The sequence below is a fragment of the Hylobates moloch genome, unplaced genomic scaffold, assembly GCF_009828535.3.
Source record: "Hylobates moloch isolate HMO894 unplaced genomic scaffold, HMol_V3 SCAFFOLD_13, whole genome shotgun sequence".
Taxonomy (NCBI): Eukaryota; Metazoa; Chordata; class Mammalia; order Primates; family Hylobatidae; genus Hylobates; species Hylobates moloch.
The window spans coordinates 96,245,758-96,264,631 of NW_026652288.1; the positions used below are offsets into that span (position 1 = coordinate 96,245,758).

Consider the following 18,874-nt stretch of genomic DNA (forward strand, 5'->3'; position numbering starts at 1 on the left):
AAGCCCCAGCAAGCAATCATCCTAGGTAGGGTTTAATCTCCAGTAAAATTGCCATATTGCACATGTCTTAATGAAGTTTGAATGTTAAATAAATTGTATATTCACTTTAAAGGTGCTTTTGGTCATTTTATTTTTATTACAACCCCATTATTTACAAAACCCCCCATCCAAGTATATTCACTTTAACAATTCTGGGATAACTGCTGCATCACAGTTGCACAAAGGCTGACGAGCTGCAAATGTTCATCAGCACCATCTGCTAGGCATTTGTCAACTTCCTACAAGAAAAATTTAAGAAATTAGCATCCTTGAGGTAGTTAAATGTTCCATTGACATGTGCAAAGTACCTACTTACGGCAAGTTTTTCTGTAATGATGGACTTCTGTTTATCAGATAAGTTATTTTCTACAACCACATCATGGAGTTGATTGACGAGCTGAGTTGCTGCGTGACCCTCATCTATTAAATCCTATAATAAAAAAAACTTTTGGTATGACCCCTTAATATTCCTTTCCCCAAAGTTAGTTAGTAAGCTGACTTTACCTTGACCACAGCTTCTAGTTTGTCAAAAGAGCCACTCTGACAGGCAGCAAATACTCCATCAATTTTCTCAGCTGGTATTACCTAGGTAATTGAATGTTCGGTATTAAAGATGTTTCGAGGTGAGACTACACTCCTGCCCCCAGTCCTTTCTGTTCCACACCTAAGTTCCATACTTTCCTGGGAAGGCTTTGAGAGAAGGGAAAGGGCCAGAGTAACTCCAGTCACCACTAAGCAACCAAGGTGCTAACAGCTGTGCTTTTAAAGCCCTTTAATGGCTTTGTGAAGTATATGAAACTCCCAAGTTTGGGCACATGGATTATAGCTTGTTCTGGTCAGTGGATGAAGATTGAGTTTTCCCCTAGTGGCTATAACGATTCCTCAGAACAGTGGCCAAGATCAACCAAAAAGACTGATTTCTTTAAAGGGGAAGTACCCTTTCTCTAAAAATCTCTCCATGTAAAGATGCCACTAATGAGATTGGTTTAAAAAGTCCACAATATCCAGAAAAGAGGATTAGTGGTACCAGTCTTGTCATATGGAAGGCCTACCGTGAAGGTGAAAAACGTCATAGAAACAAAGTAAAGAGTATTAGTGGTGCCAGTCTTGTCATATGGAAGGCCTACTGTGCAGGTGAAAAATGTCATAGAAACAAAGGTTTTTAAGTAGTAGTGATTCTGAAGTGAGTTTTGACATGGGAGTATCCAAAGACAAGTGCGGTACTCCATTCTCTTTAATAAATGATTACTGTTAAGTTGGATATGCCTTTTGTTTATATACAACTGGCAAAATAGTTTTCATGTATAAGAATATCTGCTAAAATTGATTTAACTGCCAAAGGCATCTCTTATAAAATCTAAAAGCTGAAGGCTGGGCGCAGTGGCTCCCACCTATAATCCCAGCACTTTGGAAGGCTAAGTAGGGGGCGGATCACCTGAGGTCAGGAGTTCCAGACCAGCCTGGCCAACCAACGTTGTGAAACACCGTCTCTACTAAAAATACAAAAATTAGCTGGGCATGGTGGCAGGTGCCTGTAATCCCAGCTAATTGGGAGGGTGAGGCGGGAGGTGGAGGTTGCAGTGAGTTGGTATTGCGTCACTGCACTCCAGCCTGGGCGACACAGCAAGACCGTCTCAAAAAAAAAAAAAAACAAAAAAAACTAAGAACTGAAAGTGTCCTTTTCTTTCGTGAAATGTCTATTACATGCCTGACAAACTGAAAAGTCAGTGTTATCTCCTCACCTGAAACACTGATACCCCCAGGTTATTCCCTTATACTTCCTAGTGCAGTACTTGGCACTTGCTAAACATTCAGTATTTGTTGGATGAAAATTTCCTAAAAGCCACAAAAAAGCCAACTAAAAAGAAATTCAGAATATCCAGTACTCTTACCCCAGCAATGTCTGTAATCACTTTCTCTGTGATCTCCTTTCCACCTGTTAATCGAGTAGCGCTTTGAAGAAATGTAATGGCTTTTCTTAAGTCTCCTTCTGACACTTTAACAAGATAAGCTATTCCCTGAAGAGAAAAGAGTTGTTTTTAACCTATGATGGCCAATTAAGGATTTATAACTTTAATTTTAAAATGTTTAATAAAAGTGAAAAACCCTATGTTTTAGTCTAGAGTTAATGAGAAAAAAACATTTCTGTTTTGGGAGAAAATATGATCAGTCTAGGGGCCGGGTACAATGGAAGGATAGAGATCTCTTGCTTCTGAAATAAATTTGCAGAGATGAAAAAATGTTCCATATTTAGCCCATTTTCTTGCTCACATAAAGCAAATTCAAATTATGGTTAAATTCTGTTATAATGAATAAGGGCCTTATGTTTCTATCAATTTTAGGGAAGTACTGAAGTATTAGAAGACAAATCTTGTCATCATGCAGAGATTTATACTGCAGAATTTGCATTATATGTATGAAATCCACCTCAGTTTCAGGTCTCTGATATATTAAAAGATAATTAACTCAAAAAGTAATAGAAAAGCTAAACCTTGTAATTCCTACACATTTCAATTGTTGCCCCTTTAGCTTAAGTTTGTCTGAAGAACTGGCATCAGGATTGAGGCAACACACATTTAAATCTTTCAGGGCCTCTTTATATGCATTCATCAAAGGAATTAGTAACTCTAATAATTGTAATAATTAGTAATTACCTCATCACTAATTTTGACATTTTCCTTCTTGGCAATGTCTAGTAATCGCTGCTGTTGAATTTTATCTGACAGAGGCTTGAAGCGGAATTTTGAACATCTAGAGGTCAGGGGTTCAATTATTCTGTGGAAGATGAGAAAAACCAAGTTGGTGTCTAAAGAAAGAATTTCCCCAAAAGAACTCATTTTTATCAAGAACAAATCAAGATTTGATGGAGGAAAAATTAATGTAGCCTTGAAAATTCTAAATTTCCTTTCCCTAACTGGGTTATGAAAATAAGGCTGCCTAGCATCTGTCTTCAGGGCAATATACATACCTACTGACATAGTTACAGATAAGACAGAATCGGGTGGTTTTAGACTCCTTCTCCATGGTACGTCTTAAAGCTGCCTGAGCAGCTGAGGTCATAGAATCTGCTTCATCCAGAATCACAATCTTAAAAGGTGGACAAGGCTTCCCACTGATGTCAGAGAAACACGTAAGAGTTGAACATTAATATGTATATTGGTTTTAACAGCTTTGTTGAAATATACACATACCATACAATTCACCCATTTAAAATGTACAATTCAGTGTTTTTCTGTATATTCACAAAGTTGTGCAACCATTACCACAATCTAATTTTAGAACATTTTTATCACTCCTAAAAGAAACTTTGTACCTATTAGGAGTCACTCTTCTTCCCCCAATCATTCCCAGCTCTAGGCAATCATTAGTCTACTTTCATCTCTATAGATTTGCCTATTCGGGACATGATATGAATGGAACCATATAATATGCAGTCTTTTGTGGCTGACTTCTTCCACTTAACATATTTTAAAGGTTCATCCGTGTTGTAGCATGTGTTTGCTTCATTCCTTTGTATTGTCAAATACTATGGCAAATAGATATACTACATTTATTCATCCATTAATCGGTTGGACATTTGGGCTGTTTCCATGTTTTGGCTATTAAGAATAATGCTGCTATGAACATTTGTGTACACGTTTTTGAGCAATATGTCTTCCAAGAGGCTGTACCATTTTACATTCCAACCAGCAATGTATGAGGTTTACCATTTCTCCACATCCTTGTCAATGCTAGTTATTTTCTGTATTTTTTATCATAGCCATCCTAGTGGGAGTTACGTGGTATTTCAATGTAGCTTTGATTTTCATTTCCCAAATGGATAATGATGTTGATGAGCATCTTTTAATGTGCTTATTATGCATGCATGAAATGTCTATGCAGATCCTTTGCCCCCCCCACCTTTTTTTTTTGAGACAGAGTCTTGCTCTGTCGCCCAGGCTGAAGTGCAGTGGCGCAATCTCGGCTCACTGCACGCTCCGCCTCCTGGGTTCACGCCATTCTCCTGCCTCAGCCTCCTGAGTAGCTGGGACTACAGGCACCCGCCACCACGCCCAGTTAATTTTTTGTATTTTTAGTAGAGATGGGGTTTCACCATGTTAGCCAGGATGGTCTCGATCTCCTGACCTCGTGATCCACCCGCCTCGGCCTCCCAAAGTGCTGGGATTACAGGTGTGAACCACTGCACCTGGCCTTTGCCCATTTTTTAATTGGGTTATTTGTTTTTATTACTGAGTTTTTAAAGTTCTTCATATGTTCTAGATATAAGTACCTTTTTTTTTTTTTTTTTTTTTTGAGACGGAGTCTCGCTCTGTCACCCAGGCTGGAGTGCAGTGGCGCAATCTCGGCTCACTGCAAGCTCTGCCTCCCGGGTTCACGCCATTCTCCTGCCTCAGCCTCTCCGAGTAGCGCTGGGACTACAGGCGCCCGCCACCACGCCCGGCTAATTTTTTTTTTTGTATTTTTAGTAGAGACGGGGTTTCACTGTGGTCTCGATCTCCTGACCTCGTGATCCGCCCGCCTCGGCCTCCCAAAGTGCTGGGATTACAAGCGTGAGCCACCGTGCCCGGCCATAAGTACCTTTTTAGATATATGATTTGTAAATATTTTCTCCCATGTTGTGGGTTATTACCTTCTGTACATTGATTTTTGGTAATCTGCCATTAAAGTTTTTCTCCCACCAAAAGTGGCATTAACATAATTGTATGAAAATTATACCAAGAAAACAGATTTCAAGTATTAATGGTAGAAGGGATCTCAGAGTCTTTTAGTCCACCTCCCAGTCTTCATTTCACATAAAAATAAATTAGGTGCTATAGCGGTTGTGACTGACTGCACCATCAATTCAAGGTGGATATCAAAAATCAGTCATTCACTTTCACAAATTTTGAAATGTGCTCATGTAAAATGTACATATATGTCTAGGTACCACCAATGTAATCCTGGACCTTTACCACCTAAGGAGCATAAGTAGTTGATTAAATCCCTGTTTACCTCAGGCAGGATAGTCTTCTAACATGAAAAGGAAGTTGACAATTTGGCAGAAATACACTTGATCTTAGCCAAAAGGCTGAGGAGCGATGGCAGAAATACATATTTAAAATAATACATGCTATGGAGGAAGGAGGGCAAATTTACTTACTCTGAACGACTTCCTGACACAGTTAATTGAGCAAAATTTTTCACTTTCTCTCGAACTACTTGTATTCCACGTTCATCAGATGCATTTAACTCAAGAACTCTTAATCGGAAAAGTTCAGGCCTATCTCAAAATGAAACAAATATGAAACACAGAGCACAAGTAGGCTTAAATCACATTTTAACATTTGCACACTTTGCAGACGTTTAAAATCCACCTAGTAAACAATATGGATAGAAGGCACACAATCACTTTTGTATTCTCTCTTCGGCAGAGTGCTGCAGTTAACATTTTGGCTTTTTTCCATGCATTTAAAAAAATGTAGACATTACATAACATATACAATTTCTTTTCTTTTTATTTTTTTGGAGACAAGGTCTCGCTCTGTCACCCAGGCTGGAGAACAGTGGCATGATGATGGCTCACTGCAGCCTTGAACTCCTAGGTTCAAATGATCCTCCCACCTTAGCTTCCCAGCTAGCTGGGACTATAGGCACATGCCATCACACCTGGTTAATTTTGTTTACTTTTTGTAGAGGCAGGGACTCATTATGTTGCCAGGCTGGTCTCAAGTGATCCTTCCACCTTGGCCTCCCAAAATGTTGGGATTACAGGTGTGAGGCACCACACCTGGCCCCACATATAAAATTTTAAATCGATTTTCCACTTTGCATTTATAATAAGTATCTTGGCATATTATCAAAACCACTGTAAATAACATTTTAATAGTCATATGATATTCCATCCTATGACTGTACCATCATTTACTTCACATTCTTCTATTGTTAGACATCTAGATAGTTTTAAATATTGTAATTTTAAATAATGTTACAATATAGCACATTTTAAATTATTTCCAGCCGGATGTGGTGGCTCATGCCTGTAACCCCAGGAGGCCGAGGTGGATGGATCACGAGGCCAGGAGTTCGAGACCAGCCTGACCAATGTGTTGAAACCCTGTCTTTAATAAAAATACAAAAATTAACTGGGCATGGTGACAGGCGCCTGTAGTGCCAGCTACTCAGGAGGCTGAGGCAGGAAAATCACTCAAACCCGGGATGTGGAGGTTGCGGTGAGCCGAGATCGCACCACTGCACTCACCAGCCTGGGAGACAGAGCGAGACACCGTCTCAAAAATAAATAAATAAACAAATAAATAAATAAATTCCATAGGGTAGTTTGCTATAAGGAAACCTACTGGATTAAGGAAAATTAATGGATTAAAACATGAGCAGGTTTTAAAAGTAAGTTTTAATAAAAATTACTAAAAGTAATATATGCTTACTGTAATTTGAGAAATCAAAAGAAAAAAAATGGGCACACTGTCAAAGCACTGCTTTGAAAATTCCCTCTAGTCTTTTACACACACACACACACACACACATTTAAATAAAAAACTAGAGTTGTGATTTAGTTTCGTCTCTATTTTTCCTAATCAGCATGGTATCCTAAGCATGTTTATGGACATAAACATTTACATGCATCTATTTTCTATTTTAAAGCCACAATATTAAATATGAAATTCACTGTTAAAGTAAGTTCTTTAAAGACAAACATTATTTTATAAAGGATATAGAAAAAGTTGTATAATCTGGACTGACCTACTCTAAGTAATAATAAACAACTGTTAAGGCTGATTCAGATTGGTTCTATCTGATTGAGTTGTGGAATAATCAAAAAAGTTCTTTTATAATTTTACTGAGAATCAAAAGTTGCTGTCAAATAAAATATTAGGCACATAGCAGCTTCTCCCTTTGTCTTTTACATTTTGACATAACTAATAATCCTTACACATTTGGTGATTTCAGTGGCATCTTTTTTTTTTTTTTTTTTTGAGACGGAGTCTCCCTCTGTCACCCAGGCTGGAGTGCAGTGGCGTGATCTTAGCTCACTGCAACCTCCGCCTCCCAGGTTCAAGTGATTCTCCTGCCTCAGCCTGCTGAGTAGCTGGGACTACAGGTGCATGCCACCAGGCCTGGCAAATTTTTGTATTTTTAGTAGAGATGGGGTTTCACCATGTTGGCCAGGCTGGTTTCGAACTCCTCACCCCAGGTGATCCACCCGCCTCTGCCTCCCAAAGTGCTGGGATTACAGATGTGAGCCACCGCACCCGGCCTATTTTCATATGTAGGATTTCAGATATTTTTATCAGTTGTATGTCTGATATTAATTCTGGATAAACTCAAAACAGCCTTTGTTATGTTGATGCATGTTTCATGTATATCAGACCCAGCTCACTACACATCTTTTAACTCTAGGTAAAGAGCTCCTCTAGAATGGCTGGTTAAGCCAAGATGGTCAATCTAGGAAGAGGAACATAAGAAGGTGACTCACAGGAAGATTTTCTGGTGTACCTGGAATCATACTACATCAACCACCACTTATGCTCAGGAGACCTGAGGCAAGGAGCTGGCCTGGCCACTTCAGAGTCAGAGCATAGGAAGTCCAGAGCAGGACTCAAGAATGGATGGTGCAAATAGTACCAACAGAAACAGCAGATTCTATCATGCAGCCACACAGATGTGAACACAATCATTAAGAGGGTGATAAAACTATCAGCACAATTGGACATTAAGTTGGGCCCTTTGGACTCCAAAGTTATAACAGAAAATTTAAAGAAAGTGATGGAAAAAATCATAGGCTCCCAGTGTTGTAGTACATTCAAACACTTGAACAAGATTCAGAATGAAGGTCACAAAAGACGCAGGCAAGCTGATTTCTTCAGGGGAGTGAGGGAGGAACAAAATGGCTCATGGGATTTTTAAAAATCAGAAATAGAAAACTATCCTACAGAAAATGAAATGCAAATTTTTAGAGGAAAAAAAGCAGTATCAGAGAATTTTGGTGTCAAATCTTTAAAAAAAGAAAAACAGACTGATTTCAACGTACCCAAAGAGTTCTCTAGCTGCTGCCAAAATAGTGGATGTTTTTCCAGTTCCAGGTGGTCCGTAAAACAAGAGATTAGGAAGCTGTAGAAATTAAATTTTGGTTTTTAATAAATGGTATTCTGGCACAAATAGATGAAAAGGAAGATCGAAAAAAATGTCTGTGGAATAGTGCAATGACTTCTCTAATAGGGCACATAATTTCTAAGTATAAAGTTTTCTTAATATAACTGATATCATAGTACTGACAGATTTAAATCCTGCTTTTTCATATACTACCACTTTTTTCCCCTAGTGTCTTTTTAATCTCTTAAGCTGAACCAATATTTATGCTTGCTCTATAGCTAATCCACTTAGGTGAAATTTTCAAAGCTGGAATGAGGAACCTTTTATTTCTAAAGGGAATCTCAGTTTCCTATCCCACCTCTATGCTCAAGATTAGCTAAGATTTTATATTACACAAAACGTCAGCTGCTTCAAAGGGGAAGCAGACCAAAAGAGTAATGGGATTTGGCCAAAACTGAGGAAAAAGGACTAAAAAAGACATAATTAGGGCTTTGGATGAGCAGAAGTATCAAGAACAGAAATATTAACAAAAAATCCAAATCTAGACATCTATTAAGTGCTAGGCACTGTTCCACATCATGATTATGTACTCTGTAAGGATGCTTGCATGTATCAGGAAGAATTCATTAGAAGAGGAAAGGATAAGATTAAATCACTAGCTACCTTCTTTTATACCTTGTATCTAGCTAGTTTGGCTCCTATCAAGCAGTCGACTGATCCGTGGTGAAAATTATAAATTTTAATGAGCTCTGTTATGATACTGTGCAATCTTCAGTATGTCCTTTCACATAAGGAAATCGGTGTACACAGGAAACTAGGCATTAGCTTGTTTCCACTCTTGCCTAACCCTCCCTCTTCCTGTCCATTCATTCTTCACCTAAATCAGATACCACTTTGCTTGCTACTTAAAACTATTCCACTTAGAAAAACAAAAACAAACAAACAAAAAAACCCTCAGCTTTTTACCATGGCCTAAAGGACTTCCATGATCTGCCTACCACCTCCTTCACCTTCCAGGCTCCAGCTTACAATGGCCTCTAACAGCTTGGCACTTTCTGGCCCGAACATATGTTGTTCCCATGACCTGGAGTCTGATCCTCTTTCTTCTGCCTGGCCAACTCCTAATGCATTACAAATCAGAAACCATTCAGTCTAAAGTAGGTCTCCTCTCCTATTCTCTCATTAGTCTTTGTTGCATTTTGCATTGGTATATTGTTATTTAACTGTGGGGCTTAATTGTAAAATGCCTGTCTACTTCATTAAAAGACCAAGAACCTTATTTGTTCTATTCACATCTGTATTCTAGCATCTACTACAGTAGTCAATGTTGGCCAAATGAATGAATAAACCAATACATAGACAAATATGTTAATCAGAAGACTATTACTGTTACATTCATAACATATAGCTTACAGTACAAACTATGAGATTCATAACTTAAAAACCTCCTAGGCTTCTTAGTAATTAAGGTCTACAACTATTATTCTGATCTGTGCATCCCTTAACAATGTAACGATTCATCCAGGTTAACTATCAGATACAATAATTTAAATTCTTTGAAACGGTAAAATTATTAAACCTTAATTATACACTAGTCTAATATATGTAGTTCATTCAAGAACTGTATGTGGAATACCAGTTCTTAAAATCAATTTCTGAAAAAATTATCTTCTTATAATTCTTTAAAACCTTTCAAAGTAAATTGAATGAATTGTTTTCCTTTACTCTTTTGAATTAAACAAATGATTTCACCTCTTTACAAAACTTAGTCTGAAAAGATGCACAAAATATTAAACTGAAGTTCTTACTTCAGCCTCATAAATTACGTGGCATAAAGTCAAGAACTAGATCTTAGGCTGGGCATAATGGCTCATGCCTGTAATCCCAGCATTTTAGGTGGCCAAAGCCGGCAGGTCACTTGACATGGCTAAACACCATCTCTACTAAAAATACAAAAATGAGCTGTGTGTGGTGGTGCATGCCTGTAGTCCCAGCTACTTGGGAGGCTGAGGTGGGAGGATCACTTGAGCCTGGGAGGTGGAGTTGCAGTGAGCTGATACCACGCCACTGCACTCCAGCCTGGGTGACAGAGCAAGACTCTGTATTAAAAAAAAAAAAAAAGAACTGGATCTTAATCTCACTACGTTTGCTGAAGATACTAGTAATTACATTAGATATCATCCTGCAATCTGTGTAATTACTATGCAACTGCAATTAATATAACTGTAATTACTATGCAACTGCAGTTGGTATATACTGTTACCAAGATATGCAAGCAGAATATATCAAAAAATAAAATGGTATACTATTATAAAATTAAAAGGTATAAGAGTATTTGTGTTATTTATTTTTTATTACTTATTTATTTATTTTTGAGACCAGAGTCTCACTCTGTCACCCAGGCTGGAGTATAATGGCACTATCTTGGCTCACTGCAACCTCTGCCTCCCAGGTTCAAATGATTCTCCTGCTTTAGCCTCCTGAGTAGCTGGGACTACAGGTGTGTGCCACCACGCCTGGCTACTTTTTCTAATTTTTGGTAGACATGGGGTTTCACCATGTTGGCCAGGCTGGTTTCGAACTCCTGACCTCAAGTGATCTTCCCATCTCAGCCTCCCAAAATGCTAGGATTACAGGCATGAACCACTGTGCCCGGCCAAAAAGTTATGAGTACACAAGTCAAATCAAAACACATATTGGTAAAGAAAAAGATTCTAAATAGTTTTATAAATTTAACTTCTTTCAAAATGCGTACTGTAGTAATGTAATTTCAGCAAGAGAATGATGGCAGCAAAACCCAAAAGAACCTCTAATTAAAAGCAGCCAGATTGAGGAAGGAAACAAATCTTGAAACTAAAGCAAAAACCACATCCCACTTCACTACTTCACTGAGCTGTTAAAGCACTTTGGGCATTCATCATAACACAATTTTAAGTTGCTAAGTCTTCACATGGGTTTATCTTATCTCAGAATAATTTAAAATGCAAGTTATTCATGGATATTTTATCCCCCATATCACAGCAGAAGAGAGAGCTATAAGCAGAATTCAAAGCTCGATTTTTTTTTGTATTATAGGTCAATCCAAATCCTAAAGTTAGTAAGCAATTATACTTTAGAGGAATCTCTGGCTCTTCTTTATAGCACATATTACTACCTATAATTATTTATTGGTTTACTTGTTTATTTTATCTTTCCTTACCAATAAAAACCCATGAAAAAAGCGGCATAGTTTGTCTTGGTCTATGTTTTATGTCTTGTTCTGTCTATGTTTCATAGTTTGTCTTAATTACTATGACTTTTACTTGAATACTAGGTAACACTGCTATGTAAGATTAAACAGGAAATGCTCAATAAATATTTGAACTAATTATCATTGTACAAATAGTTATCAAGGACCTACTGTACATAGAGCATGATATTTAATGAGGGCTGGAAGTTATAAAGGAAGAAAGAGGGTGAATAAATTAAGTCTTAAATATCCCAATGACATTAAACACCATTTGCAACTCACATCTGCTCCTTCTAAAGATTTTTTCAGCACTGCAACCACTTCTTCCTGGAAAGCAACTTCATCCACACATTTGGGGCGACTTGTGGGGTGGGGAGGAGGAAAGAGGTTATTTAGTATACTATGGTAGCCACAGAAAACTCTGAAGTGTTCCTTCTACTAAAATACCAATGACAATTCTTAACCATCAGCAATGAAATGAGAAACTTTTTCATAATTGGAAATAGGTGGGAACCCCACTTGTTTTTACCATAACCAAACACATTCTGAAAGAGTGAAATAGTGTTTTACTTCCTATCTGCATTGCTTGAATCTGTTATACCCACAAAAATTAAGCAAAAGGATTTTATTTTATACGCTACAAACACTAATCAGAAAGTAAAGTGGGGTATCAAGACCATCCTGGCTAACACAGTGAAACCCCGTCTCTACTAAAAATAAAAAAAATTAGCCGGGCGTGGTGGGGGGTGCCTGTAGTCCCAGCTACTCAGGAGGCTAAGGCAGGAGAACGGCGTGAAGCCGGTAGGCTGAGCTTGCAGTGAGCTGAGATCGTGACACTGCACTCTAGCCTGGGCAACAGAGGGAGACTCTGTCTCAAAAAAAAAAAAAAAAAAAAAAAAAAAAAGAAATTAAAGTGGGGCTGGGTGTGATGGCTCACACTAATCCTAACACTTAGAGAGGCTGAAGCAGGTGGATCACCTGAGGTCAGGAGTTTAAGACCAGCCTGACCAACATGGAGAAACCCTGTCTCTACTAAAAATACAAAATTAGCCGGGCATGGTGGCACATGCCTATAATGCCAGCTACTCGGGAGGCTGAGGAAGGAGAATTGCTTGAACCCTGGAGGCAGAGGTTGTGGTGAGCCGAGATCGTATCATTGCACTTCAACCTGGGCAACAAGAATGAAACTTCATTTCAAAAAAAAAAAAAAAAAAAATTAAAGTGAACACCTGCTTAGAAAGCATTATTATTGGCTGGATGCAGTGGCTCACGCCTATAATCCCAGCACTTTGGGAGGCAGATCACCTGAGGTCAGGAGTTCGAGACCAGCCTGGTCAACATGGTGAAACCCCGTCTATACTAAAAATACAAAAAAAAATTAGGTGGGCATGGCGGCACACACCTGTAGTCTCATTTGAACCCAGGAGGCAGAAGTTGCAGTGAGCCGAGATCGCGCCACTGCACTTCAGCCTGGGCAACACAGCAACACTCTGTCTCAAAAGAAAAAAAAAAAGCATTGTTACACTTTGACAAAAGAAGATCATGAACCTAAGATGAAAAGGGAAAACCATTTAGTAACCTTAGTATATATAGGTAACTATTTTGGTTAATGTAGTTACATATATACTTAGTATGTGCTAACTGGTTAATGCCAATTTTTTCCATCATCTAACTGCATAAAAAAATGAAGACCTATTCATTTCATTGAGGGCTAACAAAAACAACAAGCTTAACCAATACGAAGTATAATACATAATTTTCACTTACACCAGTGATTTTTAAGAGAAGCTAGAACAAAGTTACACTCTCAGCTCTAAGCTAAGGCTTTGTGCTTAGTTAACTAATCAAAAGTTCTTTGATCCATACTTTTCGATACATCAGTTTAACACTAGGTAGGAATTATGATTTTTTTTTATGTCTTCTCTTGGAAATCCAGTATATGTTATAAAGCAGGGACTCATATTCAAATACCTGCAGAGATTAAGCAGATAACAAGAGTGAGGAAGGCAGAGTGTGATGCAAGATATAGTAGGGACCATGGCAAATTGAGGAACACGCGACCTTTTCAAAAGGAGAAGCAGTACACAAGTCCATATAATTGTCGTCATGTGAGAACCTGCCTCCAGTGTTGCCTGATCTCCTGAGAAGCTGAAAATCCAGACCCTTCTCCACATAATTTAAAAAATCTAGATTTTCATGAGGTTTATTGGTGCCAAACAAAACATAAGAGGGGGCTGGGCACAGTGACTCACGCCTGTAATCCCAGCACTTTGGGAGGCCAAGGCAGGCAGATCACCTGAGATCAGGAGTTGAAGACCAGCCTGGCCAACATGGTGAAACCTTGTCTCTATTAAAAATACAAAAATTAGCTGAGTATGGTGGCGCATGTCTGTAATCCCAGCTACTCGGGAGGCTGAGGCAGGAGAATCACTTGAACCTGGGAGGCAGAGGTTGCAGTGAGCTGAGATCGCGCCACTGCACTCCAGCCTGGGTGACAAAGTGAGAATCCGTCTCAAAAAAAACAAACAAAAAAGCAAGCAAAAAACAAAAACACAAAAAACATAAGAGGGCCTTACTCAGCCTATAAGTAATCTGTAAACACTGGTAATTACCGAGGCTACATTCAACCAATAGTTACAATTACTTGTGGTAATATCACTTAGGTGACTGACAATTTTATTTATTTATTTATTTGAGACAGAGTCTCGCTCTGTCACCCAGGCTGGAATGCAGTGGTGTGATCTTGGCTCACTGCAATTTCTGCCTCCCAGGTTCAACTGATTCTCGCGCCTCAGCCTCCCAAGTAGCTGGGATTACAGGTGCCCACCAACACGCCTGGCTAATTTTTTTTTTTTTTTTTTTCTTTTTAGTAGAGAGGGGGTTTTGCCATGTTGGCCAGGCTGGTCTGGAACTCCTGGCCTCAAGTGATCCTCCCACCTTGGCCCCCCAGATTGCTGGGATTACAGGATTACAGGCATGAGCCACCATGCCAGGTGGTGACTGACAACTTAAATGCCAATTCAAGTGCTGTTTGGACAAAAATGTATGAGCTAACCAAAATTGAATTTCCAGGGCTGGGCATGGTGGCTCATGCATGTAATCCCAGCACTTTGGGAGGCCAAGGCAGGTGGATCACTTGAGATCAGGAGTTTGAGATCAACCTGACCAACATGGTGAAACCCTGTCTCTACTAAAAATACAAAAAATTAGCCAGGTGTGGTGGTGGGCACCTGTAATCCCAGCTAATCGGGAGGCTGAGGCAGGATAATCGCCTGAACCCAGGAGGGGTGGAGGTTGCAGTGAGTCAAGATTGTACCACTGCACTCCAGCCTGGGCAACAGAGTGAGACTCCGTCTCAAAAACAGTAATAATAATAATTTCCACCTATTGTAATGAAAAGAGGAACAGATTACATATTTGGATTTAAGTAGAACTCCTGACCAAGTATTTATAGCCAGTTAACAGAAACTTTTGTTTTCTTCACTTCTGTATCCCAGCCCCTAAAATGGAAGCCTCTGCTTGTAGAGATCTCAGTTTATCTACAAAATAAGGGAATTAAACTAGATTATTCTCAGGTAACCTTAATTCCAGGGTTCTATGACTTATATAACTGAGCGATTTTTCCAAAGACAACTTCTAAACAGAACAAAGCATTCCTCCATAAGTTAAAAAAAAAAAAAGGGATCAGAACTGGTTAGAAAGATAATTTATTAATTATTTTAACAAAGACACAAGTGCTCTTACTATTTTTCAACCCAGGGAACGGGTTTGGCTTTCCTGTTCTCTCCGCTACTTCCCGCAGTGGCAGCTACTCCTCGATCCTTGGTCAGCGGGGGTTTAGTACTGATGGATGTGCCTTTAAGAAATGCCTGCATGGTTACTTCACCCTGGTCGGGTGCAAGACAGAAAAAAAAAAAGCTTTTATTGAAACTTTTATTGCGAATCAGCACCATAGGAAAGCGGGGGTGGTGGGGGGGAACCGTTATGAGAAAGTACACCCTGAAAACACACTTAGCCTTGTGCAAAGATGTTACATAATAAAGGACATCACCCCATGACCTAGGACGCTCTGAATATACTGTACTGAGGGCTACAGGGACAGAAAAGTGGTAAAAGTTCTTAACGAACTTAGAATCTATTTATAGTGCGGGAGTTATAGAACAAAGATCATATGTCACAAAAATGTTTAATGAGTTCCAAATGCATTGATAAATATGATGTTGCTAATGACCAAACCACATGGGCCTCCATGGTTTCTCTCACAGTCACGGGCCTAGCTTTAGCTCAGACCCTGAAATGGACTCTTCGGCAATTAAAGGTGCTGTGCTTGCACCACATATGAGAACCTTCACTCCTTTCCTTGGGTCAGAACTCAAAGACCTTTTCTCGTTGTTGTTGTTTTTGAGACAGGGTCTCACTCTTTTGCCGAGGATGGAGTGCAGTAGCACAATCATGGTTCACTGCAGCCTTGACATCCCAGGCTCCCGTAATCTTCCCACTTCAGCCTCCCCAGTAGCTAGGACTACAGGTGCGTGCCACCACCCCCAGCTAATTTTTTTAATTTTTGGTAGAGACAGGGTTTCACCATGTTGCCCAGGCTGGTCTGGAACTCCTGGGCTCAAGTAATCCTCCTGCCCCGACCTCCCAAAGTGCTGGGATTACAGGTGCGAGCCATCGCGCCTGGCCAGGGACCTATTTTAATGGCAGAGTCACTGCTTACCTACCTTCAGAGACTTTCTGTGGGGAAGGGAAGGTGAGGGACTCTTATCCCTCATGCTTTTCTGCATTGTTTTGATTTCGGCAAGTGAGCGTGTTATGAGAAAAACAGCTGTTTCTATTTTAACAACAAAGCAATACAAAATCCCACCCAAAGGTAACTATTTCTAACATGCAGGTAAACATTCTTCCAGGCTGTTTTCAGGGATAAAAACCATCATTAGCTTGCCAGAAAAATCTCGTTAATTCTATTTTTTTCACTGCTACATGCCCTGGTGCCTAGAACAGTGCCTGGTACACGGTAGATGCTCCATAATATTTGGTGACTGAATTACCATCTATGATACCCGGTTTCCTTTTCTGTTAAAGGAGCTAAGGCCTATTCCATAGGACAACTGAGTTAAATAAACGAATGTATGCAAATACATAGTTCCTTGCTTGGCATATGGGGATATGCTCAATAAAATAAAATAAATTTTTAATATCTGTTAGCAGCCAAGGTTTTTATAACGTTATTGGATTAGTCCATCCTTGCCTCGGGCTGTTAAACATTAATACAGCCCAAAGCCGGGGTCTGCAAGATGCTGTCCGGAACCACCATTTCACCAAAGGGCGCTGCCAGGGCATGAAAGGGCGACTAGGCTGGGACCCCGAAGCAGGTGGAAGACCTCACAGGGGCATCAAGGGCAGGAGTGGGGAAGGCGAAGCGGGCTTGCAATTCCTCCAGCAGGTTACCAGTTGGCCTGGCTTCTCGTGCAGGTCACCGCCGCCGGCTCGTTCCTCAGGTTTCCGCGATACAAAAAGGACGAGATAGTCTCGAAGTCTTAGCTCCGTCACCTAATCTGAGAATAACGGGCGCAGGAGACTTACGATCACTAATGTCCCCACAGTCGCCTCAGTTCCCGCCACGGAACGGCGGGCGAAAAGCAAGGCGGGAATACGCCGGTAGGAATACGCGGGCACGTAACGCGTCACTTCCGGTGACGGCGGAAGAGCGTTTGCATGTATACGGTTTTATTTAAGCAGGTGAAGAACCAGCCGGACGTTCAGGGAGAACTGGACTGGAACAGGCATGGCCTAGGAGGTGTCCCTGTCCCGGTGCATTGCTCCCACTTGAGACGTGAGCGCGACTCTCCCCGAAGGAGTAGAGGTCGCTCGGGCACGGCGCTGGGGCCGCTTACCTGGCAGGCTCAGCAATGAGGGCGGGGCGGCGGCGCGCGGGACTCTGGAGCCCTGCGGGTCCACCGACGGTCCCGAGCCCGCTATCTTTGTAGGTGCGGGCCTCCGGACGTGCAGGTCCCTGTCCTCCTTGTCCTGCTTCGTCGCAGAGCAGAACGCGTGTGCTTTAAGGGCAGAGACATCTGAAGATGCCTTGCCTTGCCCTTTTGAGGGCACGTGGCTTTTACTTCTAATAGTGTCTGCCTGTTGTGGAGAGGGAGGACCATGCAGCTGTGGACATCCATTATAATTCCTGAGCCCCACTTAGAAATCTGGAAGTGAAGGCGTTCAATAAAAGTTAAAGGACTGATAATCATGTTTAGCCCCACCAAGTTTCATGCACTGTGAGTTCTAGGCTGGTGTCTGAGCCCACTGCTTTTATCTCTTCCAAGTACTTGGTTTAGCTCTGAAATGCTCCTTAATCCTGTTGAAACATGACCCTTCTCAAAGGCCACCTTCTCTACAGGCCTTTACTAATTACTAACCCATAAGGTTGTTCCGGGTCTTCTTCAAATGACTGTTTTGTTTGGCACAAACTCAGCATGATATCCATTGTTAACTTTGTACGTTTTTTTTCATTTATCTTGCAACAAATGCTTACGGAATGTCCATGCACTGTGCTAGATGCCTGCAGATACAGCAGGGAAAACACTAGAAGATGCCCTCAAGTAGCTTTACAGACTAGGAGAATGACAGACAATGTGATGTGTGGTTATGCAGAGGAAGTAGGGGGCTTTTCCAGTTATTCTCAGCCACCTTCTTCCCTCAGCCGCCCTAGTGTCGGCATAATAAGTTCATGAACATGGTAGTCATGGTGGCAAAGATGGACACTATACATGAATCTAACAGCATGAATTGTTATAGCTACTGCACTACTGATAGTCTAACCTGACAGAAGGTTAGACTGTATATGTTAGAACTTTCACTGCTAGCTGGGCACGCTGGCTCACACCTGTAATCCCAGAACTTTGAGAGACCGAGGTGGGTGGATCACTTGAGGTCAGGAGTTCGAGACCAGCCTGGCCAACATGGTGAAACCCTGTCTCTACTAAAAATACAAAAATATGGCCCAGGCACGGTGGCTCACACCTGTAATCCCAGCACTTTGGGAGGCCGAGGCGAGCGGATCAGGAGGTCAGGAGATCGAGATCATCCTGGCTAACACGGTGAAACCCCGTCTCTACTAAAAATACAAAAAATTAGCCGGGTGCGGTAGTGGGCGCCTGTAGTCCCAGCTACTCAGAAGGCTGAGGCGAGAGAATGGCGTGAACCCGGGAGGCGGAGCTTGCAGTGAGCCGAGATTGGGCCACTGCACTCCAGCCTGGGCGACAGAGCGAGACTCCGCCTCAAAAAAAAAAAAAAAAAAAAGATATGGTCAGGCGCAGTGGCTCACGCCTGTAATTCCAGCACTTTGGAAGGCCCCGAGGCGGGTGGATCACCTGAGGTTGGGTGTTTGAGACCAGCCTGAGCAACTTGGAGAAACCCTGTCCCTACTAAAAATACAAAATTAGCCGGGCATGGTGGCATATCCTTGTAATCCCAGCTACTCGGGAGGCTGATGCAGGAGAATCGCTTGAACCTGGG

General features: G+C 40.9%; 1 protein-coding gene across 2 annotated transcripts; it reads right to left on the reverse strand.

The window, feature by feature from the left end:
• Positions 1–113: 113 nt before the first annotated feature.
• On the reverse strand, positions 114–17,480 carry RFC4 (replication factor C subunit 4). Of its 2 annotated transcripts, XM_032171866.2 has the most exons (12): positions 17,254–17,480; positions 16,808–16,914; positions 15,101–15,243; positions 11,639–11,717; positions 8,066–8,145; positions 5,180–5,299; positions 3,008–3,151; positions 2,694–2,814; positions 1,932–2,057; positions 544–624; positions 356–469; positions 114–278 (listed from the first exon to the last, which is right to left on the reverse strand). In XM_032171866.2, exons 3-12 carry the CDS (start codon positions 15,229–15,231, stop codon positions 183–185), a joined length of 1,092 nt encoding a protein of 363 aa, XP_032027757.1. In that variant the 5' UTR covers positions 15,232–15,243; positions 16,808–16,914; positions 17,254–17,480; the 3' UTR covers positions 114–182. The 2 variants fall into 2 exon arrangements, with proteins under 2 accessions (XP_032027757.1, XP_032027758.1); XM_032171867.2 differs by lacking the exons at positions 16,808–16,914; positions 17,254–17,480 and adding an exon at positions 16,943–17,126.
• Positions 17,481–18,874: the final 1,394 nt, after the last annotated feature.

Bases quoted from the DNA above. Each gene is read 5' to 3' on its own strand.
- RFC4 (XM_032171866.2), bottom strand. From the start codon at position 15,231: ATGCAGGCATTTCTTAAAGGCACATCCATCAGTACTAAACCCCCGCTG. The intron at 2,815-3,007 runs GTATGTATATTG...CATCTTCCACAG, and splicing joins ATCTGTAACTATGTCAGTAG to AATAATTGAACCCCTGACCT. The intron at 2,058-2,693 runs GTAATTACTAAT...TTTTCTCTTCAG, and splicing joins ATGTCAAAATTAGTGATGAG to GGAATAGCTTATCTTGTTAA.